The sequence below is a fragment of the Schistocerca nitens genome, chromosome 8, assembly GCF_023898315.1.
Source record: "Schistocerca nitens isolate TAMUIC-IGC-003100 chromosome 8, iqSchNite1.1, whole genome shotgun sequence".
In the NCBI taxonomy this organism is placed as follows: domain Eukaryota; kingdom Metazoa; phylum Arthropoda; class Insecta; order Orthoptera; family Acrididae; genus Schistocerca; species Schistocerca nitens.
In genome coordinates, this window is record NC_064621.1 from 28,718,005 (window position 1) to 28,743,838 (window position 25,834).

General features: G+C 46.0%; 1 protein-coding gene across 1 annotated transcript in view; it reads right to left on the reverse strand.

The window, feature by feature from the left end:
- Positions 1–5,252: 5,252 nt before the first annotated feature.
- LOC126199030 (uncharacterized) overlaps positions 5,253–25,834 on the reverse strand; it is a 152,703-nt gene continuing 132,121 nt past the window's right edge. The window contains exon 5 of the mRNA XM_049935731.1: positions 5,253–5,438. Coding sequence (XP_049791688.1) covers positions 5,346–5,438 — 93 coding nt within the window. The 3' untranslated portion in view covers positions 5,253–5,345. The remainder of the gene's footprint in view (positions 5,439–25,834) is intronic.

Sequence of the window (25,834 nt, forward strand, 5' to 3'; positions counted from 1 at the left end):
ACAGTTTTCCAGGACGATTCCGGTTTCAGATTAAGAAAATCGGTGTCCCAGAAGATATGTTCGGATCGGAAGTTCGCCCCGGATTTCGGATGCAGAGAAATATTCCCATACGATCTCTTGTTTGCTCCAAAATTTTCAACTCCATCTGTTGAGCTAAATAACGAAAGTTTTTATTATTGCAGCTGAGTGACTTCGTCAGGAAGTATTTTTGCGCGGCAGCGCTGCTGACTTCCCGGTATTGTCCCTTATCCTGGTTCAGTTTAAGCTCTGAAGCATCATGGTTCTCTGTTTCTCGGTCTGAGTCGTATCACAATTAATTTGTTACTAAAGGTATATTGATAATTTTCACTTATGGACTGTCTGACAGCAACTGAATAAAACACAATTTTAGTGCCATACGCGTTTCGCCTTTATTTTCTGCAAGGCATCATCAGTGGCAGGTTGCATAGATAGTTTCTTACATATTACGCTCCTGTTGCATTTTTGGTGTTGTTCTTCTTCCTATGAGCGCCAATTTGCTGTTTTTTCCGCATTCCACAGCACTATGCACTGAGCGCTTGTTTTAATGTTCTTCTTCCTATGAGCGCCAATTTGCTGTTTTTTCCGCATTCCACAGCGCTATGCACTGAGCGCTTGTTTTATTAAAACAAGCGCTCAGTGCATAGTGCTGTGGAATGCGGAAAAAACAGCAAATTGGCGCTCATAGGAAGAAGAACAACACCAAAAATGCAACAGGAGCGTAATATGTAAGAAACTATCTATGCAACCTGCCACTGATGATGCCTTGCAGAAAATAAAGGCGAAACGCGTATGGCACTAAAATTGTGTTTTATTCAGTTGCTGTCAGACGGTCCATAAGTGAAAATTATCAATGTACCGTAGTATTACGCGCAACTGAGGAGGACAGGACCACAAAACGTTGAAGATGTTACTAAAGGGTTTGATTGATTCAAGTGAACTCAGAGTAGCAAAGAAGAAGTGTTCATTCCAAGAAAAATATTCAGAAGAATGCTTGTCCATAAAACGATGGAGAAATCACTATGAAGTAGAATGTGTAATTTGTAAGTGTTTAGTTTTCATTGCACATGGGGGAAGACCAGATATTAAGAATCATTTAGCTAGCGTAAAACATAAATAAATCAAACACGGTGCAAGTACTTAAAAAAAGGACAGCTTTTTTCAAATTCATTTAAACCGGGCAAATTAGTACCAGCAGCGGAATTACCAACAAGCTGTCACACCGTTAAACATAATATGTCTTTGAAATCAGTGGACTATACTTCTAAGTTAAGCTCTAAACCTTTTAATGATTCCGAAACAACAAAAATGGTGAGTTGGGCAGGAAAAGGGCAACAGCAATAGTGAAATCGGTATTAGCGTCCGACACTATCATCAAATATGCAAGGATTGATCTTTCAAAGGTTCGTTATTTTGTTATAGCTGCAGATGCTAGTAATCACAAAGCCGAGAAAATATTTCCATTAATTGTTCAGTATTTTACACCGAAAAATGGCTTTCGAATGAAAGTACTTAACTTCTTTCCCACATGAAACTGCCTTTGTAATAAGTACGTTTTACGTCACTGCCTTAGAGGAAAACAAAATTGATAAAAAAATAAGTGCATAGTATTTTCCTATGACTGCCAGTACTAATTTTGGAGGAGTACGAGCTGGTACAAACAATGAGATCGCGAAATGGAAAAGTGAAGTGAAGAAAATCTTGCAGGAGTTGGATGCCCCGCTCACATATCACATGATGCTGCGAAGGCAGTCGCTGACGTGAAGAGAGTTGATGTGGAAAGATTTGTAAATAAATTTTTCAGTTATTTCTCCTTATACACGGTTCGAGGGGTGCGCCTAAAAGAATTTTGTAAGTTTGTTGACACAGATTGTCATGCATTGTTGTCAGAGATGAAGACAAGGCGATTATCTTTGTTTGTTGCAATAAAGAGAATGTGATGCTCTAAAGTCATTCTTCTCGTCAAAAGATAAGGCACTCAGATTTCTGACAACTCTTTCACATCCGCTGACTGACGTTTTCGCAGTCAGATGACTGTGTTTCATAGACAAATACTTAAACTCGAGAAAGCGGATAGTAGTATTATAGAAGTAGCTGCGATTTTGGAAGATGCTGTCGAAGTGATAGGACGGCGTAAAGAAGAAAAACTTGTACCATTCAAAGTACCGTCTATAATGCAGAAAATGAAGTTTGCATCAGCTAGAGATAGTCAGAAATTTCATTGTGATATTGAACACCTTTACGAAACATGCGCGGATTATTTAAAAAAAATGGTAAACGAACTTGTCTCTTCATTTTCAAATGGACGTTGCTTGACTGAGAGCCTGTTCCGAATGGAGTGACAAGGGTAGTAGTATTTCTGCAAGGTAAAGGATTATCAGTAGGCGATAGTGCTTTGTTTGACCAATTTTGATTTTTCGGCCAGTTCAGAGTTTCCTAAAACTCTGAATTTCAACAAATTTAAACATTTAAATTTTGTGTTTCTTATTGCAAAAATGTAGCTGGATGAGTTATTGTGTTGTCACGATTATTGTTATTATAATGTTGTTTCTTTGGTTTTATGAAGTTGATTGTATGTAATACTGGCTGTGATTTATTCACTTTACTAAATCAGTTGAATGTAGCTTTGGGTCTTCCACGCAGGGGAATGCGGGCCAGCTGCAGTTAGCTAAAGCGATCCGTCAGTCAAATGAGAGCGTGCGTCAGGCAGCGGTTCAGCTCAGCAGCTAACTGGTCAGCTTGTAAAGAGAGCCGCCTGCTACTCACATTAGGCACCACGAACGAACTTCGAGTGGAGTGCTCATAAGTTTGCAATGTTGAGTATCTACCGTGTGAGCGAGTCCACTAATGTGAGTGCGATAATACTAACAATAAAGGAATAGTGACAGTTCTAAATTGCGTACTGTTGGGGTAAGAGGTAACAGTCTGCACTGCTTCTAGACAACCACACTGTAAACTGTAAAGTTCTGCCTGTCTGCTGGTTTGTCTGTCCGCTGTTTTAGTTTTGAAAAGGATTGGAAAAATGCAGTGAGGTCTACAAGTTACCCAAAAAAATTTTAATTTCCGCACTGTGAATTTAAGTACTTCCGAGTGCAGTTGAGCGACGAAACTACAACTGTGCAAATGCACCTTTGCATTTATTCAGCTACATCCTCTACTCTCTTAAAACTGTAACGTAGAGACGCCGCAACTCTTCTCCTACCCTTTCTTTAATGTAGGTTAATTCTTACAAAGGAGAAAACAGCAACCAGCCACTATTAATACTGCAATTTATTTAGGTAAATAGCGTCGTTACCGGTTTAGAACTGGCAAGTTCATCATCAGACCGCTGTTCACATGATTTTCAAGACACACTTTACATTATCGCCCGTTTTCGATTTTTGTTATTCCACTGTGGCGAAGTATTTTTGGTGTGTTGTTGCCCTAATACGGAAACAGCGGCCACATTTTCCCCCTCGAACACAGCTTGACTCACTGGTTGAAGGGCAGCTGTTATTTGAGGCTCCTAGGCAGAGGGCCTGCTTGTGTAAGTCACTTCTCTCCTATAGTGGGCGGCTGGCAGCAGCGGTTCGCTAACTCCCCACTTAAGGGCAACTTGCTTATATCTTTCACTTTTTTTGAGTTTAAGAGAGGTGTCCCGTTTTCTGTTTCCCAAAGTACATCCACTTTAATCAGGTTAAGACAAATATCCCGGCAAAACTATCTTTGGAAGGAGGTGGCGTTGTCGTCGCGAAGCCATTAAATTTGAAGAACTACGCGACATTTTTACTGCCACCGTAGTGTTGCCTCGCATTGAGACGACGAGAAGAGGGGAAGAGAGATTAGTGCGCGTACACTGGCATACACGACAGGTTTTCATAAAATAAGTTCCAAATTATTATCACACTGCAAGTAACTTATACTGATTTGCTGCACTGCACTTCAAAGTGACACAGACACATGACACTACTTTTCAACATCGTCACCGAGTCTCTGTAAACAACCGTTCTACCAATCATTCGATTCGTCGACGACAAAAATCCGCTGCTTGGTCACGAAGCCATTCAAAAACCGCTTCTGAATCACTGCTGGAAAATCTGTTCTCTTCGTGCCCCCTCCCCCTCTTTCAGCTTCCTCAAAAGATGGAAATCGTATGACGTAAGATGTGGACTTCCCGATCAGCGTCACCTACAGATGTCTGTGCGGCTTTGGTCAAATCGTTGGCATCATTTCACTACAGCCTGCCGTGACATTGCAGTTGCTTCATATATTCAGAAATTTAGACGTTTTGCCCACAGGAATCGTACTCTGGACTACGTTCCCAGATTCCGTAGAACTGCGCAGCAAGGTGGGAGCACACACTCTTCTCAGAATGCGCCATTGTCGTTGTGCAATCGCCTTCGTGTTGGACGATATGCGGACCTTGCTCTTTCAAATCTCTGTGTACATCACGCCTTGGGATCATGAGGATAAAGTAAGAAAGATTACAACGTTTACAGAGGCTCAATAGGCTAATGGAAGAGCAGGTGAAATCGCTAATATTGGTACCAAGTAACGAGACGCTCTACAGTGGTTTGTGGAGTATTTAAAGACATGTAGAAAGGTAACTGTTTACGGTAGATGATTGTCATGTGTGTGTGTGGAGCGTATTCTTGTTCTCTTGATGCTGCTGTTCATGAGACAGAAGGAAAAAAAGGTGAAACAAGTAAAAATTTTCCCATTACATCGTGGCATGCAGTTTAAAAGTTTTTCAGAACAAAATCAGTATCGCTGGCGAAATTATTTAATGTGAATGACGCGTTTCACCCTTATGGGATATCATCAGATTGTGTAAAAGTAGCTCGATACGTGACCCACCAGTCATAAAACGACATATAATGTAAAATAAACAAGGTAACTGGATACATAATCCATCCGTCATGAAATATTTAAACTGTGAAGTGGACCTTAAGCATACCAGCCTGCTCCGGCGTGACAGTGTAAGATGGGGCCACGCTTTCAAAACCGCGGTAGAAGCCGCACACGGCACAATGTCTGCATTGAGCGGCACGCAGACATTACTGTGGCAAACTGAGATGCAGGTGCCGCGTATAGCGCAGCAAAAATCTGTCTCGTCACCAGGATCTGAACCAGCAAGTTTAGCACTATCGCACTTTAGTGACCTCGGTGGCAGAGATAGAAACCATTATCACACCACTTATGTACACATATTTCTTGTTCATGGGTGTACCTAATGGAAAAATGAAACGAATAAATACGTAATGCTACGATTTTAATATATTTATCCATAATACAGAAATACGCCATCCTGTTACGGCGATGGGGTGCTGAGAGAAGCAGCGGCCCGTTCAGACGACCGGCCTGTACAGATTGGCCTTCATCTCCATGACGAGGACGCCGTCCGCACGCGAGCCCGGAGGCGCTGCCGGAGGAATGTCCATCTGCGAACAAAGACGGGACGGCGGTACAAGGTCAGCGCAGTAATGGGCCAGCCGCGCAGCGCGAGGCAAAGACACGCCGAAGTCCCAGCTGCCGGCGCAGGCACTAGCTGCCGCAATGATACTAGAACCAGACTATCTACACTGCTGGCCACTGTAACGGCAAAACAAAAAGAAACAGCAGATAAAATTTTAATTATTACATACAGGATGTTACAAAAAGGTACGGCCAAACTTTCAGGAAACATTCCTCACACACAAAGAAAGCAAATATGTTATGTGGACATGTGTCCGGAAACGCTTACTTTCCATGTTAGCGCTCATTTTATTACTTATCTTCAAATCACATTAATCACGGAATGGAAACACACAGCAACAGAACGTACTAGCGTGACTTCAAACACTTTGTTACAGGAAATGTTCAAAATGTCCTCCGTTAGCGAGGATACATGCATCCACCCTCCGTCGCATGGAATCCATGATGCGCTGATGCAGCCCTGGAGAATGGCGTATTGTATCACAGCCGTCCACAATACGAGCACGAAGAGTCTCTACATTTGGTACCGATACATCGGTCACCGAATCTCTTGTTGAGAAGCGTACGAACACTTCGACTGAAATGTGCAGGAGCTCCATCGTGCATAAACCACATGTTATGTTGTACTTGTAAAGGCACATGTTCTAGCAGCACAAGTAGAGTATCCCGTATGAAATACTGATAACGTGCTCCATGGAGCGTAGGTGGAAGAACATGGAGCCCAATCATCACCAACAATGCCTGCCCAAACGTTCACAGGAAATCTGTGTTGATGACGTGATTGCACAATTGCGTGCGGATTCTCGTCAGCCCACACATGTTGATTGTGAAAATTTACAATTTGATCACGTTGGAATGAAGCCTCATCCGTAAAGAGCACATTTGCACTGAAATGAGGATTGACACATTGTTGGATGAACCATTCGCACAAGTGTACCCGTGGAGGCCAATCAGCTGCTGATAGTGCCTGCACACGCTGTACTTGGTACGGAAACAACTGGTTCTCCAGTAGCACTCTCCATACAGTGATGTGGTCAACGTTACCTTGTACAGCAGCAACTTCTCTGACGCTGACATTAGGGTTATTGTCAACTGCACGAAGAATTGCCTCGTCCATTGCAGGTGTCCTCGTCGTTCTAGGTCTTCCCCAGTCGCGAGTTATAGGCTGGAATGTCCCGTGCTCCCTAAGACGCCGATCAATTACTTCGAACGTCTTTCTGTCGGGACAGCTTCGTTCTGGAAATCTGTCTCGATACAAACTACCGCGCCACGGCTATTGCCCCGTGCTAATCCATACATCAAATGGGCATCTGCCAACTCCGCATTTGTAAACATTGCACTGACTGCAAAACCACGTTCGTGATGAACACTAACCTGTTGATGGTACGTACTGATGTGCTTGATGCTAGTACTGTAGAGCAATGAGTCGCATGTCAACACAAGCACCGAAGTCAAATGGTTCAAATGGCTCTGCGCACTATAGGTCTGAGGTCATTAGTCCCCTAGAACTTAGAACTAATTAAACCTAACTAACCTAAGGACATCACACACATCCATGCCCGAGGCAGGATTCGAACCTGCGACCGTAGCGGTCTCCCGGTTCCAGACTGCAGCGCCTAGAACCGCACGGCCACTTCGGCCGGCGCACCGAAGTCAATATTACCTTCCTTCAATTGGGCCAACTGGCGGTGAATCGAGGAAGTACAGTACATACTGACGAAACTAAAATGAGCTCTAACATGGAAATTAAGCGTTTCCGGACACATGTCCACATAACATCCTTTCTTTATTTGTGTGTGAGGAATGTTTCCTGAAAGTTTGGCCGTACCTTTTTGTAACACCCTGTATACACTGCGTGACAATAGAACTGAAGCCCCCAGAAGGCGAGGGGGAAACGAAATAAAACCTCAGCGTATGACGGAATAAGTGATGTTACTTCGGTCATTACAAAATCGAGTCAAATTTATAGAGAACTCTACAGAATGAGGCCACTTACCAGTATGACGTTGCACCCCCTGTGGCCAGGATACATGCTCTGACTCAGTTAGGAAGAGTGCCGTAAAGCCGTTCTATCCTCTCCTGAAGCAAGCTGGTCCACACCTGTTTCGGCTGGTCCTTGATGTCCTGATAGTGGCGATCGGATGGAGCTCACGGCCGAGTTGGTTCGACGCGTGCTATTCGGCACAGATCTGGGGATGTTGCTGGCCACAGTAGTACCTTAACATCACACGGACAGTTAAGATATATGCGCTTTGCGTGGAAGAACTCAAGAGGACACAGGATGTGCGTGACATTTCGTTGTGCCATCAGAACTCCATCAATAACTAGCAGCCGTGATGGCTTCCCACATCGTGACGCCACTGGTGCGCCTCTCCAAAACGTTGGAAGAATGGAACTGTTCCCAGGCCACCACCATACTCCAGGCCGACCGCCAGTTGGGCCAGTGCAGAACCGTGACTCGTCGTCCAACACAATGTGGCACCGTTCATCAGCAATCTGTTAACCCCGGTAACAGCGCTACTTCAAACGCGGTTGTTTGCGTTGTTGTGTTAACGGCAGCCCACGCAAGGCCCAGTTGCTGCTAGTCTCCGACCAATAGTACGGGTGACACAGAATGTTGCAGAAAGTTCGTCACTTGTCGGATGGTAGGCGCAGATGTGAAAGGTTTATGGCGGCCTCAGTGCACAGTGCTGCGATCCTGCCTTGTGGTCAGACTCGGTCGAGCGGAACCTTGATTCCTGCAATCGAGTTCGCACGCAGTCCAAAGTCCAATGTCGGGCGACCGCCACGTCTGAATGGCCCACCAGTCGGGGTATTGCACAGTTCTGTCAGACGGTCTACTGGAGACCTGCAACGAGGCCCTTCCAAAACCCTGTAGGTACTGGTAACGCTGGCTTACGCGAGTATGCGGCATCTACATGTAGTTCACAGCAATTACTCTACATCTGACGCTGTCCGTGCCCTTTATGTATCCTACCAAGCCTGGTAGCAATAAAAACAAACAATGTTCTCTGGTGGCCGTTCTACCGCTCACAGGGAATTGCAGCTTACGCATTTACATGTGAGCCTAAACCAACGTGTGCACAGTTACATTGACGTCTGACAATTTCTTCTGGGTGATTCACTTCCTTGAGCATTCATCCTGGGTGATTAACGTTTTTGATCTGGCACTGTAAATACTACATCAACCCGCCAGGGTAGCCGAGCGCGCTAATGCGCTTCTTCCTGGGTAGGCGCGCCGGCCCCGGATTGACCCGCCCGGCGGATTAACGACGAGGGCCGGTGTGCTGGCCAGCATGGATGTGGTTTTCAGGCGGTTTTCCACATCCCGCTAGGTGAATACCGTGCTGGTCCCCACGTTCCGCCTCAGTTACACGCGTCGCAGACATTTGAAACACGTCCGCACTATTTCACGATTTACACTAGACGCAGACAGTTGGGGTACACTGATTCCGTCCTGGGGGGTACGGGGTGGCGGCAGGAAGGGCATCCGGCCATCCCTAACACTAACACTGCCAAATCCGTTGTAACCAGGCCGGCCCTGCGATCGCTGAGGGACTATGGCGTAAGCGAAAGAAAGACTGTATGTACTACATTAGAAAGATTAGATGACAAAATTGTAGCTGATTTGAGGACGTTCAGAGTGCGAAATTTAGTACATGGAGCTGCCTCTTCTGGCAGCAATACTTGCTCTAATACAGCTGGGCAACATTTGGTCTTACGTTATCTAGTTAAAAGAAGACGTCATACAGACGTTGAAGGTAGCCACCAGCGTTAAGGGCAAACGAAAGGGTGACAGTCGAAAAAACTCGAATTTTTTTTAGGGAATTCGAATGTATATACATTGAAGAACGAGCGTTTGAAGGCAAACATGCACGGCACGTCTCGGCGTTACAGAACCCGTTCCGCGCTCACGCCATCACCCCCCTTTTTACCGATTTGAGTAACCCTGATTTGTTGGAGCGTTGTTTGAAAGGTTTTACTCAAAATGTGAACGAAAGTTTCAATAGTCTCATTTGGAGATACGCTCGAAAAATTACATCCAGCTGAAGCGAAACTGTCAACATTGCTTCAAATTGGCTGTATATCCATTCAATTTAGGCCGTACTTCATTAATAAACGTGGCAAATGTACTTCCAATCAAAATCGGCGGTGAAATGCGTCGCTCAGCGACGAAAAGGGCTTTCAGGACCAAAATGTGGGCGTATCAGGTGAGAGTAGCAGAACGCGGCCATCCACTAGCCTGGCCGATCGTTACATCTGTAACGATCAGGCTCATGTGTAAATTTCATGTCTCAGACGACCACAACCGGAGTTACAGCGACAACCGTCGATATGACGTAAGTTTCAAGCTTTGAACCTTTTTTTTTTTTAGATAATACCTGTCAAACATCAAACGCGTTTTTCTCAAAATCACGTTTTTCAGCATGGTTGTCATCGCACAAGCCACAATTTCCATCCGATTTTAATGACTTATAGTCTCCCTTGAAGCACATTGAATTCTCTTCAGTTCTCTGGCCAATTTTTTTCTGTTGATGTTAGTATTTTTTCCGGCCAAAAGAGGGGGTCCAAAAATGGCTGTTTTTTTCAGGTATCTATAACTACGCCAACATCCTTTTTTTTTTTTTTTTTTTTTTAAATCCCTAACATAAACTCAAATTACATCTTTAAGGATCAGGCTCATATGTTAATTTCGTGTTTCAGATAACCACAACTGGAGTTACAGCAACAACCGTCGATCTACCTCCTTACAGAGATGCCACGGGAAAAATCCCGATTACACACTGAAGATTTTTCAATAAAAAATACCAATAACATTTTCAACGCTTGCTTTATTCGTTGCAGCAAACCACATTCGTCTACTACATTCCAAGTACAGAGAAAAAAAATCCTGAATTTGAGCAATATTTTCATCCGTCACCCTGTCGTTCTCCCTTAAGCCGTCAGAAATGTAACGGCTGCTGTCCAAATAACCGACAGCGCGAGTCAGATGTGCTCGTGTTGTTCAAAATGGTTCAAATGGCTCTGAGCACTATGGGGCTTAACATCTATGGGCATCAGTCCCCTAGAACTACTTAAATCTAACTAACCTAAGGACATCACACAACACCCAGTCATCACGAGGCAGAGAAAATCCCTAACCCCGCCGGGAATCGAACCCGGGAACCCGGGCGCGGGAAGCGAGAACGCTCGTGTTGTGTACTGAGTGCAGCCCGCAGCATCACGGCATGTGCTCATCCCCTCTGACGATCAGTTTTGAATGGCATCTGTCCAGTGTTGTCGCTGGCCGTACCTTATCTCTGCCGGCGTGCAAAGAAAAAAAAAAAAGGTTCAAATGGCTCTGAGCACTATGGGACTTAACATCTGAGGTCATCAGTCCCCTAGAACTTAGAACTACTTAAACCTAACTAACCTAAGGACAGCAAACACATCCATGCCCGAGGCAGGATTCGAACCTGCGACCGTAGCGGTCGCGCGGTTCCAGACTGTAGCGCCTAGAACCGCTCGCCGGCGTGCCGACCCCTTCGCTGTCGTGTCCGGGAAAGCCGCGGCAGCGGTCTTCGTGCGGACAGACAGCTGTGTTCCAGGTCGCGGGAGCTCGCCTTACTGCAGACAAACCGTTTCCTGACCAGACGTACGCTACGCGGCTGTAAAAACATGCGCTGCTGATAGAGGGGCGTGCGAACCTCCCCTCACCGATGTGATTCGTACTGACGGGGTGCGTAGGGTGCGACTACGACTTCAGCATAGGTAAACAGGTACACACAACTCATAGCCGTTTTCGAGATCGAGTGTGAAAATTTTAGGCGTGCTTATATGCTCTGAATGGTCGCAAATATTCAAGCAGTCCGAGGTCGCTTATCGCGACAGGTCCTTTTTTTTTCATTCCCAGAACAACAGATTCAATATGACCGTGTAAATTACACTGCTGGCCATTAAAATCGCTACACCACGAAGATGACGTGCTAGAGACGCGAAATTTAACGGACACGAAGAAGATGTTGTGATATGCAAATGATTAGCTTTTCAGAGCATTCACACACGCTTGGCGCCGGTGGCGACACCTACAACGTGCTGACATGAGGAAAGATTCCAACGGATTTCTCATACACAAACAGCAGTTGACCGGCGTTGCCTGGTGAAACGTTGTTGTGATGCCTCTTGTAAGGAGGAGAAATGCGTACCATCACGTTTCCGACTTTGATAAAGGTCGGATTGTAGCCTATCGCGATTGAGGTTTATCGTATCGCGACATTGCTGCTCGCGTTGGTCGAGATCCAATGACTGTTAGCAGAATATGGAATCGGTGGGTTCAGGAGGGTAATACGGAACGCCGTCCTGGATCCCAATGGCCTCGTATCACTAGCAGTCGAGATATATCTTATCCGCATGGCTATACAGGATCGTGCAGCCAAGTCTCGATCCCTGACTCAACAAATGGGGACGTTTGCAAGACATCAACCATCTACACGAACAGTTCGACTACGTTCGCAGCAGCATGGACTATCAGCTCGGAGACCACGGCTGCGGTTACTCTTGACGCTGCATCACAGACAGGACCACCTGCGATGGTGTACTCAACGCCGAACCTGGGTACACGAATGGCAAAACGTCATTTTTTCGGATGAATCCAGGTTCTTTTTACAACATCATTACACAATACACTGGAAGCGTGTATTCGTCATCCCCATACTGGCGTATCACCTGGCGTGATGGTATGGGGTGCCACTGGTTACACGTCACCTCTTGTTCGCATTTACGGCACTTTGACCAGTGGACGTTACATTTCAGATGTGTTACGACCCGTGGCTCTACCCTTCATTCGATCCCTGCGAAACGCTACATTTCAGCAGGATAATGCACGACCGCATGTTGCAGGTCCTGTACGGGCCTTTCTGGATACAGAAAATGTTCGACCGCTGCCCTGGCCAGCACATTCTCCAGATTCCTCACCAATTGAAAACGTCTGGTCAATGGTGGCCGAGTAACTGGCTCGTCACAATACGCCAGTCACTACTCTTGATGAACTGTGGTATCGTGTTGAAACTGCATGGGCAGCTGTACCTGTACACGCCATCCAAGCTCTGTTTGACTCAATGCCCAGGCGTATCGAGGCCGTTATTACGGCCAGAGACGGTTGTTCTGGGTACCGATTTCTCAGGATCTTTGCTTCCAAATTGCGTGAAAATGTAATCACATGTCAGTTCTAGTATAATACACTCCTGGAAATGGAAAAAAGAACACATTGACACCGGTGTGTCAGACCCACCATACTTGCTCCGGACACTGCGAGAGGGCTGTACAAGCAATGATCACACGCATGGCACAGCGGACACACCAGGAACCGCGGTGTTGGCCGTCGAATGGCGCTAGCTGCGCAGCATTTGTGCACCGCCGCCGTCAGTGTCAGCCAGTTTGCCGTGGCATACGGAGCTCCATCGCAGTCTTTAACACTGGTAGCATGCCGTGACAGCGTGGACGTGAACCGTATGTGCAGTTGACGGACTTTGAGCGAGGGCGTGTAGTGGGCATGCGGGAGGCCGGGTGGACGTACCGCCGAATTGCTCAACACGTGGGGCGTGAGGTCTCCACAGTACATCGATGTTGTCGCCAGTGGTCGGCGGAAGGTGCACGTGCCCGTCGACCTGGGACCGGACCGCAGCGACGCACGGATGCACGCCAAGACCGTAGGATCCTACGCAGTGCCGTAGGGGACCGCACCGCCACTTCCCAGCAAATTAGGGACACTGTTGCTCCTGGGGTATCGGCGAGGACCATTCGCAACCGTCTCCATGAAGCTGGGCTACGGTCCCGCACACCGTTAGGCCGTCTTCCGCTCACGCCCCAACATCGTGCAGCCCGCCTCCAGTGGTGTCGCGACAGGCGTGAATGGAGGGACGAATGGAGACGTGTCGTCTTCAGCGATGAGAGTCGCTTCTGCCTTGGTGCCAATGATGGTCGTATGCGTGTTTGGCGCCGTGCAGGTGAGCGCCACAATCAGGACTGCATACGACCGAGGCACACAGGGCCAACACCCAGCATCATGGTGTGGGGAGCGATCTCCTACACTGGCCGTACACCACTGTTGATCGTCGAGGGGACACTGAATAGTGCACGGTACATCCAAACCGTCATCGAACCCATCGTTCTACCATTCCTAGACCGGCAAGGGAACTTGCTGTTCCAACAGGACAATGCACGTCCGCATGTATCCCGTGTCACCCAACGTGCTCTAGAAGGTGTAAGTCAACTACCCTGGCCAGCAAGATCTCCGGATCTGTCCCCCATTGAGCATGTTTGGGACTGGATGAAGCGTCGTCTCACGCGGTCTGCACGTCCAGCACGAACGCTGGTCCAACTGAGGCGCCAGGTGGAAATGGCATGGCAAGCCGTTCCACAGGACTACATCCAGCATCTCTACGATCGTCTCCATGGGAGAATAGCAGCCTGCATTGCTGTGAAAGGTGGATATACACTGTACTAGTGCCGACATTGTGCATGCTCTGTTGCCTGTGTCTATGTGCCTGTGGTTCTGTCAGTGTGATCATGTGATGTATCTGACCCCAGGAATGTGTCAATAAAGTTTCCCCTTCCTGGGACAATGAATTCACGGTGTTCTTATTTCAATTTCCAGGAGTGTATATTTGGCCAATGAATACCCGTTTATCATCTGCATTTCTTCTTGGTGTAGCAATTCTAATGGCCAGTAGTGTATCAATATTTGATGATTTACTTATTCATTCCATGTAGGCTTTCACGGCCGGCGTCTTCATCAGTAAACACTTCCGGGCTAAGTTGCCGTGGTCGATCTGTAGAACTTCTCCCTGACGTTTCGTTCTCAACTACGGAGAACATCTTCCGAGGTGAGTCGACGACTGATCTCGGAAGATGTTCTCCGTAGTTGAGAACGAAACGTCAGGGAGAAGAAGTTCTACAGATCGACCACGGCAACTTAGCCAGGAAGTGTTTACTGATGATTTACTTATTATTTACATGGTGCGATATTTATCATGAGAAAAGGGGAAAGTCTTTTTTGTAAGGACGTTCGAAAACAAAAAAAAGCGCACCAGAACGTCCAAACAAATCATTTCATTCGTATTATTGCATGTACATTAGTGACGAGTATAATATGTATGCTATAAAACACTGCACGAATCAAGATTATACTGATCGTAGAAACACAATAATTGTTGCGAATTACAGCACGTGCGACGAAGGCCGATTTCTTGCATCTGTTTCGTTTTTTCAATGTGTCTATTGCAAAACAAACATGGTTTACATTCATAAACGGTTTAGGTCATCGCTCAGTTTAGGGGCGTAGCATGCATATCCAAGCATATAATAGAATATTGGTACAGATGACTGATGGTGCACGATTGATTGAATTTTTATGCAGTCTTCTCTGAAAGCTATCTCTCTATGATGCACACTCAATTTTGTATAGTTATTTACAAGCTCCAGAGGAATAAGTTCAGACGGATTACTTTAATACTGCACACTGGTAGGATAACGTGGGAATACCGCTACCCAGATGCGATCCAGGGTCATCGGCCGTATGAAACTAACTGCTTAGGCGCTCAATTGCGGACGTCATGACTGCTATCGACCGTGTAAAGTATTATAAGCAGGCCTAATATCTTCAAACTCTATCTTCTGTAAAAGGGTTGACAGTTAAGTCTCCCTGTTTATACACACTCTTAAAAAAATAAAAAAGCCGACATGCAACGAAGGAATTATCCCAATGGGACGGAAATCAGCAGATACGTACACGTACAGACAAACAAATGATTACAATTTAAGAAAAATAGCATAATTTATTCAAGAGACAGAGCTTAGCAAACTGAACAAGTCGGTAATCGCGTTGGTTCACCTCAGGACCCTTATGCAAGCACTTGTTTGGTTTGTCATTGTTTTATAGAGTTATTGGATATGCTCCTCGGAGATATCGTGTCAAATTCTGTCCAACTGGCGTCAAAATTCCGAGCTGATTCGAGGGCCCTGCCCATTATTCTGCTAACGTACTGAGTTCGGGAGAGACTCAGCGACTCTGCTGGCCAAGGAAGAGTTTAGCAAGCACGGAAACAGGCAGTAGAAACACTTGCCGTGTCCGGGCGGGCGTTATCTTGCTGAAATGTCAGCCCAGGATGGCTTGCAACAAAACGGGGCGGATAGCATCGTCCAGGCTGTGCTGTGAGGATGACGCGGATGACAACCAGAGGGGACCTGCTATTTCTCTGTCCCCAGTTTTCTCACCTGGGGGCCGCCACAAAGTCCTCTCCTGTGCCAACCTCTCCATTTCACAGCAGCAATTGCAACTACATCCTCAGTTATTTGCTCGATGTATTCTAAACTCTATCTTCCTCTACAGTTTATACCCTCTGCAGCTCCTTCTAGCATCATAGAACTTACTCCGTGATGCCTTAACAGATGCCCTGCCATCCCGTCCCCTCTTCTTGTCAGTGTTTTCCACACATTCCTTTCCTCGCCGACTCTCTGGAGAACCTCCCCACCTTATCATTCCGCCTAATTTTCAACATTCTTCTGCAGCGCCACGTCTCAAATTCTTCGGTTCTCTTCTGTTAAGGTTTTCCCACAGCTCGTGTTTCACTGCTATACAGTGCTGTGCTCCAAGCGTAGATTCTCAGAAATTTCTTCCTCAAATTAAGACGTATGTGTGATACTAGTAGACTTCTCATGGCCAGGAATGCTCTTTAAGCTACTGTCAGTTTGTTTTATATGTCCTCCTTGTTGCATCCGCCGTGGATTATTCTACTGCCTAGGTAGCACAATTCCTTAACTTCATGATCATCAATCCTGATGTTAAGTTTCACGCTGTTCTGATTTCTGCTACTTCTCATTCTCTGTAACCGTTAAGCTGCTCATTCCATTCAGCCCATCCTGTAGTTCTTCGCTTTCACTCAGAATAGCAATGTCAACAGCGAATCGCATCATTGGTGTCATTTTATTTTGAATTGTAATTCCACTCCTGACGTCTCCCACTCTTATTATTTCCTCTTGGTTCTTGTAAAGAATTGTATGTTACCCGCCTTTTCATATAGACTACCATTATTTTTCTCAGAATTTCGAACACATTGCACCATCTCACATTGACTAACGCTTTTTCTAGAACGTAAGAACTGTCTCTCTGACGCCTTTACCTTTCTGTTACGGATTAAAGTCAAGCGCCGGCACGCGAGTCGGGAACGACAGGGAAGAGAAGGCTGTGAGAAGAAGTCAGCCAATCGCACACTGACCGACCCCCTTCCAGGACGACAACGCGACAGCATCAGCCCCTACGTGAAGAGGACATATGCGCCGTGCCCGTATGGTGACGGCCCACTTGGATGGTAGCTTCAATGTTGAGCCACTTGGGTAGCAGCGTCAACGTTAGGCGCTTCGTCTGCAGCTCAGGACAGGCTTATCAGTTAGAGATCAGCAGTCACTGCAAAGATTGATTATTTCGTAAGTCGCTTTTGCTTCAGACACATCTGTGTAATTTCCAAAGTCAGGTATCTGTAATTGTCTTTTTGTAATAAAACTCATTAATACGATTTGTTTGATTGTTTGTCTAGCGAACCGAGTACGCAGGATTCCTAGACACAGTACTTTCCTAAAACCAAAGTGATCATCATCTAACAGATCCTCAATTTTCTTTTCCATTCTTCGGTATATTTCTTGTCAGCAAGAGCTGTTAAGCTGATTTTATGATAGTTTTCGCTCTTGTCGGCTCTTGCAGTCTTCGGAAGTGTGCGGATGATGTTCTTCCGAAGTCTGATGGTATATTGCCCACCTCATACATTCTACACACCAACGTGAATAGCCATTTTGTTGCCACTTCCCCCAATGATTTTAGAAATTCCGGAGGAATGTTAGCTATTTTTTTTTTGGTCATCAGTCTACTGACTGGTTTGATGCGGCCCGCCACGAATTCCTTTCCTGTGCTAACCTCTTCATCTCAGAGTAGCACTTGCAACCTATGTCCTCAATTATTTGCTTGACGTATTCCAATCTCTGTCTTCCTCTACAGTTTTTGCCCTCTACAGCTCCCTCTAGTACCATGGAAGTCATTCCCTCATGTCTTAGCAGATGTCCTATCATCCTGTCCCTTCCCCTTATCAGTGTTTTCCACATATTCCTTTTCTCTCCGATTCTGCGTAGAACCTCCTCATTCCTTACCTTATCAGTCCACCTAATTTTCAACATTCGTCTATAGCACCACATCTCAAATGCTTCGATTCTCTTCTGTTCCGGTTTTCCCACAGTCCATGTTTCACTACCATACAATCCTGTACTCCAGACGTACATCCTCAGAAATTTCTTCCTCAAATTAAGGCCGGTATTTGATATTAGTAGACTTCTCTTGGCCAGAAATGCCTTTTTTGAAATAGCGAGTATGCTTTTGATGTCCTCCTTGCTCCGTCCGTCATTGGTTATTTTACTGCCTACGTAGCAGAATTCCTTAACTTAATTGACTTCGTGACCATCAATCCTGATGTTAAGTTTCTCGCTGTTCTCATTTCTACTACTTCTCATTACCTTCGTCTTTCTCCGATTTACTCTCAAACCATACTCTGTACTCATTAGACTGTTCATTCCGGTCAGCAGACCATTTAATTCTTCTTCACTTTCACTCAGGATAGCAATGTCATCAGCGAATCGTATCATTGATATCCTTTCACCTTGTATTTTAATTCCACTCCTGAACCTTTCTTTTATTTCCATCATTGCTTCCTCGATGTGCAGATTGAAGAGTAGGGGCGAAAGGCTACAGCCTTGTCTTACACCCTTCTTAATACGAGCACTTCGTTCTTGATCGTCCACTCTTGGTTGTTGTACATATTGTATATGACCCGTCTCTCCCTATAGCTTACCCCAACTTTTTTCAGAATCTCGAGCAGCTTGCACCATTTTATATTGTCTTTAGCCTTGCTTCCATTATTAGCCGTAACGTCAGAATTGCCTCTCTCGTCCCTTTACTTTTCCTAAAGCCAAACTAATCGTCACCTAGCGCATTCTCAATTTTCTTTTCCATTCTTCTGTATATTATTCCTGTAAGCAGCTTCGATGCATGAGCTGTTAAGCTGATTGTGCGATAATTCTCGCACGTGTCAGCTCTTGCCGTCTTCGGAATTGTGTGGACGATGCTTTTCCGAAAGTCAGATGGTACATCGCCAGACTCATATATTCTACACACCAACGTGAATAGTCGTTTTGTTGTCACTTCCCCCAATGATTTTAGAAATTGTGATGAAATGTTATCTATCCCTTCTGCCTTATTTGACCGTAAGTCCTCCAAAGCTCTTTTAAATTCCGATTCTAATACTAGATCCCGTATCTCTTCTAGATCGACTCCTGTTTCTTCTTCTATCACATCAGACAAATCTTCCCCCTCATAGAGACTTTCAATGTATTCTTTCCACCTATCTGCTCTCTCCTCTGCATTTAACAGTGGAATTCCCGTTGCTCTCTTAATGTTACCACCGTTGCTTTTAATGTCACTAAAGGTTGTTTTGACTTTCCTGTATGCTGAGTCTGTCCTTCCGACAATCATATCTTTTTCGATGTCTTCACATTTTTCCTGCAGCCATCTCGTCTTAGCTTCCCTGCACTTCCTATTTATTTCATTCCTCAGCGACTTGTAATTCTGTATTCCTGATTTTCCCGGAACATGTTTGTACTTCCTCCTTTCATCAATCGACTGAAGTATTTCTTCTGTTACCCATGGTTTCTACGTAGCTACCTTCTTTGTACCTATGTTTTCCTTCCCAACTTCTGTGATGGCCCTTTTTAGAGATGTCCATTCCTCTTCATCTATACTGCCTACTGCGCTATTCCTTATTGCTGTATCTATAGCGTTAGAGAACTTCAAACGTATCTCGTCATTCCTTAGTACTTCCGTATCCCACTTCTTTGCGTATTGATTCTTCCTGACTAATGTCTTGAACTTCAGCCTACTCTTCATCACTACTATATTGTGATCTGAGTGTATATCTGCTCCCGGTTACGCCTTACGCACAATCAGCGTAACAGCTCATGAATCGAAGCTGCTTACAAGAATAATATACAGAAGAATGGAAAAGAAAATTGAGAATGCGCTAGGTGACGATTAGTTTGGCTTTAGGAAAAGTAAAGGGACGAGAGAGGCAATTCTGACGTTACGGCTAATAATGGAAGCAAGGCTAAAGAAAAATCAAGACACTTTCATAGGATTTGTCGACCTGGAAAAAGCGTTCGACAATATAAAATGGTGCAAGCTGCTCTAGATTCTGAAAAAAGTTGGGGTAAGCTATAGGGAGAGACGGGTCATATACAATATGTACAACAACCAAGAGAGAATAATAAGAGTGGACGATCAAAAACGAAGTGCTCGTATTAAGAAGGGTGTAAGACAAGGCTGTAGCCTTTCGCCCCTACTCTTCAATCTGCACATCGAGGAAGCAATGATGGAAATAAAAGAAAGGTTCAGGAGTGGAATTAAAATACAAGGTGAAAGGATATCAATGATACGATTCGCTGATGACATTGCTATCCTGAGTGAAAGTGAAGAAGAATTAAATGATCTGCTGAACGGAATGAACAGTCTAATGAGTACACAGTATGGTTGGAGAGTAAATCGGAGAAAGACGAAGATAATGAGAAGTAGTAGAAATGAGAACAGTGAGAAACTTAACATCAGGATTGATGGTCACGAAGTCAATGAAGTTAAGAAATTCTGCTACGTAGGCAGTAAAATAACCAATGACGGACGGAGCAAGGAGGACATCAAAAGCAGACTCGCTATGGCAAAAAAGGCATTTCTGGCCAAGAGAAGTCTACTAATATCAAATACCGGCCTTAATTTGAGGAAGAAATTTCTGAGGATGTACGTCTGGAGTACAGCATTGTATAGTAGTGAAACATGGACTGTGGGAAAACCGGAACAGAAGAGAATCGAAGTATTTGAGATGTGGTGCTATAGACGAATGTTGAAAATTAGGTGGACTGATAAGGTAAGGAATGAGGAGGTTCTACGCAGAATCGGAGAGAAAAGGAATATGTGGAAAACACTGATAAGGGGAAGGGACAGGATGATAGGACATCTGCTAAGACATGAGGGAATGACTTCCATGGTACTAGAGGGAGCTGTAGAGGGCAAAAACTGTAGAGGAAGACAGAGATTGGAATACGTCAAGCAAATAATTGAGGACATAGGTTGCAAGTGCTACTCTGAGATGAAGAGGTTAGCAGAGGAAAGGAATTCGTGGCGGGCCGCATCAAACCAGTCAGTAGACTGATGACCAGAAAAAGAAAAGTTTCCCTACCACGTTCAAGCTTCTGACATTCCACGCCCCAACTCGTAGAACGTTATCCTTTCGTTGATTATTCAATCTTTTTCTCGTGGTAACCTCCCCCTTGGCAGTCCCCTCCCGGAGATCCGAATGGGGGACTATTCCGGAAATTTTTGCCAATGGAGAAATCATCATGACACTTCTTCAAATACAGTCCACATGTCCTGTGGATACACGTTACGTGTCTTTAATGCAGTGGTTTCCATTGCCTTCTGCATCCTCATGTCGTTGACCATTGCTGAATCTTCCGCCTTTTGGGGCAATTTCCCACCCCTAGGACAAGAGAGTGCCCTGAACCTCTATCCGCTCCTCCGCCCTCTTTGTCAAGGGCGTTGGCAGAATGAGGCTGACTTCTTACGCCGGAAGTCTTCGGCCGCCAATGCTGATATTTTATCAAAATTTAGGCAGTGGCGGGGATCGAATCCGGGACCGAAGACGTTTTGATTATGAATCAAAGACGCCACCCCTAGACCACGGGTACAACTTATACACTGTGCCTTACTGGATTTTAAGTCTTCCAAAGCTCTTTTAAATTATGATTCTATTACTGGATCCCTTATCTCTTCCCTGTCAGCTCCTGTTTCTTCTTCTATCAGGTAATCAGGCAAGTCTTCCCGCCCTTTCCACCTCTCCGCTCTCTGTCTCCCGCATTTAACACTGGAGTTCCCACTGAACTCTTAATGTCATTGCCCTTGGTTTTAATTTCACCGAAGGCTGTTTTGACTTTCCTATATGCTGAATCCGTCCTTCCGACAACCATTTCTTTTTCGATTTCTTCGCATTTTCATGCGCACTCTTTATCTTAGCTTCCTTGCACTTCTTATTTATTTGGTTCCTAAGTAACTTGTATTTGTGTACTCCTGAATTTCCCTGAACATTTTTGTACTTCCAACTTTCGTCGATCACCTGAAGCATTTCATATATTGTCCATGTTTTCTTCGCAATTGTTTTCCTTGTACCTACGGTTTTCTTTTTAACTTTTGTGACTGCCGTCTTTAGAGATGTCCTTTCCCCTTCAACTGTGCCGTGCGGAGTGGCCGCGCGGTCTTAGGTGCCATGTTATAGACTGCGCGGCCCCTCCCGCCGGAGGTTCGAGTCCTCCCTTGGCCATGGATGAGAGTGTTGTTCTTAGCGTAAGTTAAATTAAGTAGTGTGTAAGTCTAGGGACCGACGACCTCAGCAGTATGTTTCCTTAGGAATTCACACACACACACTTTCTTCAACTGTACTGCCTACTGAGCCGGCAAGGTAGCTCAGCGTGTTTGGTCAGAGTGTTATCTACCCTCTGTAATAAAAAAAAAAAACTGAGTGAACCATCAACGAAGAACCCGAACTGGTGTCATCGGACGCCCACCACGAGCAATATGGAACAGAATGAGATCACCTAAAAGAAAAAGAAAAAAATCTGAGCTACTCATTATCGCATTGTCTATAGCCACGGAGAACTTCAAACGTATCTCTTCATTTCTTAGTAGTTCTCTATCCCACTTCTGAACATTCGGATTCTTTCTGAGTAGTTTCGTAAACTCTTCAGCCTATTCTTCATCATTACTACACTGAAATCGTAGTATATCTGATCCTGGATACGCCTCAGAGTCCAGTATCTGATTTCGGAATCTCTGTCTGACCATGATTCAGAATGGTTCAAATGGCTCTGAGCACTATGGGACTTAACATCTGAGGTCATCAGTCCCCTAGAACTTAGAACTACTTAACCTAACTAAAGGACATCACCCACATACATGCCCGAGGCAGGATTCGAACCTGCGACCGTAGCGGTCGCGCGGTTCCAGACTGTAGCACCTAGAACCGCTCGGCCACACCGGCCGGCCACCATGATGTAATCTAACTGAAATAATCCCTTATCTCCCTGCCTTTTCCAAGTGTACCACGTCCTCTCGTGATTCTGGATCAGAGTATTCGCTATTACTAGCTGAAATTTGTTACAGAACTCAATTAGTCCCTCTCTCATTCCTTGTCCCAAGCCCATATTCCCCTGTAACCTTTTCTTCTGCTCCTTCCCCTACAACTGCAATCCAGGCATCCGTGACTATTAGATTTTCGTCTGCCTTTACGTAAAGGATTATCCTTTCAGTATCCTCATATACACTCCTGGAAATTGAAATAAGAACACCATGAATTCATTGTCCCAGGAAGGGGAAACTTTATTGACACATTCCTGGGGTCAGATACATCACATGATCACACTGACAGAACCACAGGCACATAGACACAGGCAACAGAGCATGCACAATGTCGGCACTAGTACAGTGTATATCCACCTTTCGCAGCAATGCAGGCTGCTATTCTCCCATGGAGACGATCGTAGAGATGCTGGATGTAGTCCTGTGGAACGGCTTGCCATGCCATTTCCACCTGGCGCCTCAGTTGGACCAGCGTTCGTGCTGGACGTGCAGACCGCGTGAGACGACGCTTCATCCAGTCCCAAACATGCTCAATGGGGGACAGATCCGCAGATCTTGCTGGCCAGGGTAGTTGACTTACACCTTCTAGAGCACGTTGGGTGGCACGGGATACATGCGGACGTGCATTGTCCTGTTGGAACAGCAAGTTCCCTTGCCGGTCTAGGAATGGTAGAACGATGGGTTCGATGACGGTTTGGATGTACCGTGCACTATTCAGTGTCCCCTCGACGATCACCAGTGGTGTACGGCCAGTGTAGGAGATCGCTCCCTACACCATGATGCCGGGTGTTGGCCCTGTGTGCCTCGGTCGTATGCAGTCCTGATTGTGGCGCTCACCTGCACGGCGCCAAACACGCATACGACCATCATTGGCACCAAGGCAGAAGCGACTCTCATCGCTGAAGACGACACGTCTCCATTCGTCCCTCCATTCACGCCTGTCGCGACACCACTGGAGGCGGGCTGCACGATGTTGGGGCGTGAGCGGAAGACGGCCTAACGGTGCGCGGGACCGTAGCCCAGCTTCATGGAGACGGTTGCGAATGGTCCTCGCCGATACCCCAGGAGCAACAGTGTCCCTAATTTGCTGGGAAGTGGCGGTGCGGTCCCCTACGGCACTGCGTAGGATCCTACGGTCTTGGCGTGCATCCGTGTGTCGCTGCGGTCCGGTCCCAGGTCGACGGGCACGTGCACCTTCCGCCGACCACTGGCGGCAACATCGATGTACTGTGGAGACCTCACGCCCCACGTGTTGAGCAATTCGGCGGTACGTCCACCCGGCCTCCCGCATGCCCACTATACGCCCTCGCTCAAAGTCCGTCAACTGCACATACGGTTCACGTCCACGCTGTCGCGGCATGCTACCAGTGTTAAAGACTGCGATGGAGCTCCGTATGCCACGGCAAACTGGCTGACACTGACGGCGGCGGTGCACAAATGCTGCGCAGCTAGCGCCATTCGACGGCCAACACCGCGGTTCCTGGTGTGTCCGCTGTGCCGTGCGTGTGATCATTGCTTGTACAGCCCTCTCGCAGTGTCCGGAGCAAGTATGGTGGGTCTGACACACCGGTGTCAATGTGTTCTTTTTTCCATTTCCAGGAGTGTACTTTCTCTATCTCTTCATCTTCAGCTTGCGACGTCGGCAGGTATACCTGAACTATCGTTGTCGATGTTGGTTTGCTGTCGATTCTGACAAGAACAACCCTATCACCGAACTGTTCACAGTAACACTCCCTGCTCTGCCTTCCAATTCATAACGAATCTTTCTCCCGTTATACTTTTTTCTGCTGCTGTTTGTATTACCCTATATTTATCTGCCCAGAAATCTTTGTCTTCTTTTGATTTCACTTCACTGACCCCCACTATATTTAGATTGAGCCTTAACATTTCTCTTTCCAGATTTTCTAGCTTCCCTACCATGTTCAAGCTTCTGACATTCCATGCCCCGACTCGTAGGACGTTATCCTTTCGTTGGTTATTCGATCTTTTTCTCATGGTCACCTCCCCCTCCCGGAGTCCCCTCCCAGAGGTCTGAACGAGGAAGTATTCCGGAATTTTTTGCCAATGGAAAGATCATCATGACACTTTCTCAATTACAGGCGACAAGTCCTGTGAATACACATTGCAGTGGTTTCAATTGCCTTTTGCATCCTCATGGTGTTGATCATTGCTGATTCTTCCGCTTTTGGGGGTAGTCTCCCACCCCAAAGGCAAGAGAGTGCCCTGAAACTCTATCCGCTCCTGCGCCCTCTTTGACGAGGTAATTGGATGAATGAGGGTGACTTAATATGCAGGAAGTCTCGCCGCCAGTGTTGATGATTTTTATCCAAAATTGAGGCAGTAGTGTGTTTCGCAACCGGGACAGAGGACGTTTTGATTACTAATGAAAACGCTACGGCCTTTTTTCTTTTACTTGAACCCTAATTTCACACTTAAAGGGAGCGGTTGCCTTACTTCATTTATTTATTTATTTTTTTTTTTTTTAAGGAATGTTCCCTTCCTGGCGCCGAAAGTGAGGGATAGGGGTAAAGTGAGCAGGGGTCACAACCTGAAGCCTGGCCACCATCTCCCATTCCCTCTGCCCAGGACACAAAAGCATAGGGAACCAGAAGCGGTGGTACAAAGAACATCAGTGATATTCCTGGACCACGGGTTATCTTTCTATGAAACGAAATGACACCACAGACCATAACTTCTGGTTGTCAGGCCGCATGGCGGACGACAGCTGTGTTGGTATATCGCTTCTGTCCGGGAAGACTCCAGACACCTCTTCAACCTAGAATGTCATTGACTGCAGTGGATTTGTCTTCAGTCAAGAGCGCCGCTCCGGGTTGAGCACCAATGAGCAACGAAATCGTGTCTGGAGACGCCACAGGCAGTAGTGGCGTACCAACCCGACTGTCGCTCGCCATGCGGCCCGACAATCAGGAGTGCTGGTCTGTGGAGCCATTTTATTACATAGCAGGACCCATTTGGCAGTCATCTGCGGCACCCCTACAGCACAGCAGTAAGGGACGTTTCGTTGCTAATCATGACAAGCTATCCAGCGCTTACACTTCAGCAAAATAACGCCCGCCTGTGGAGGGCAATAATTTCTACCGCTTGTCT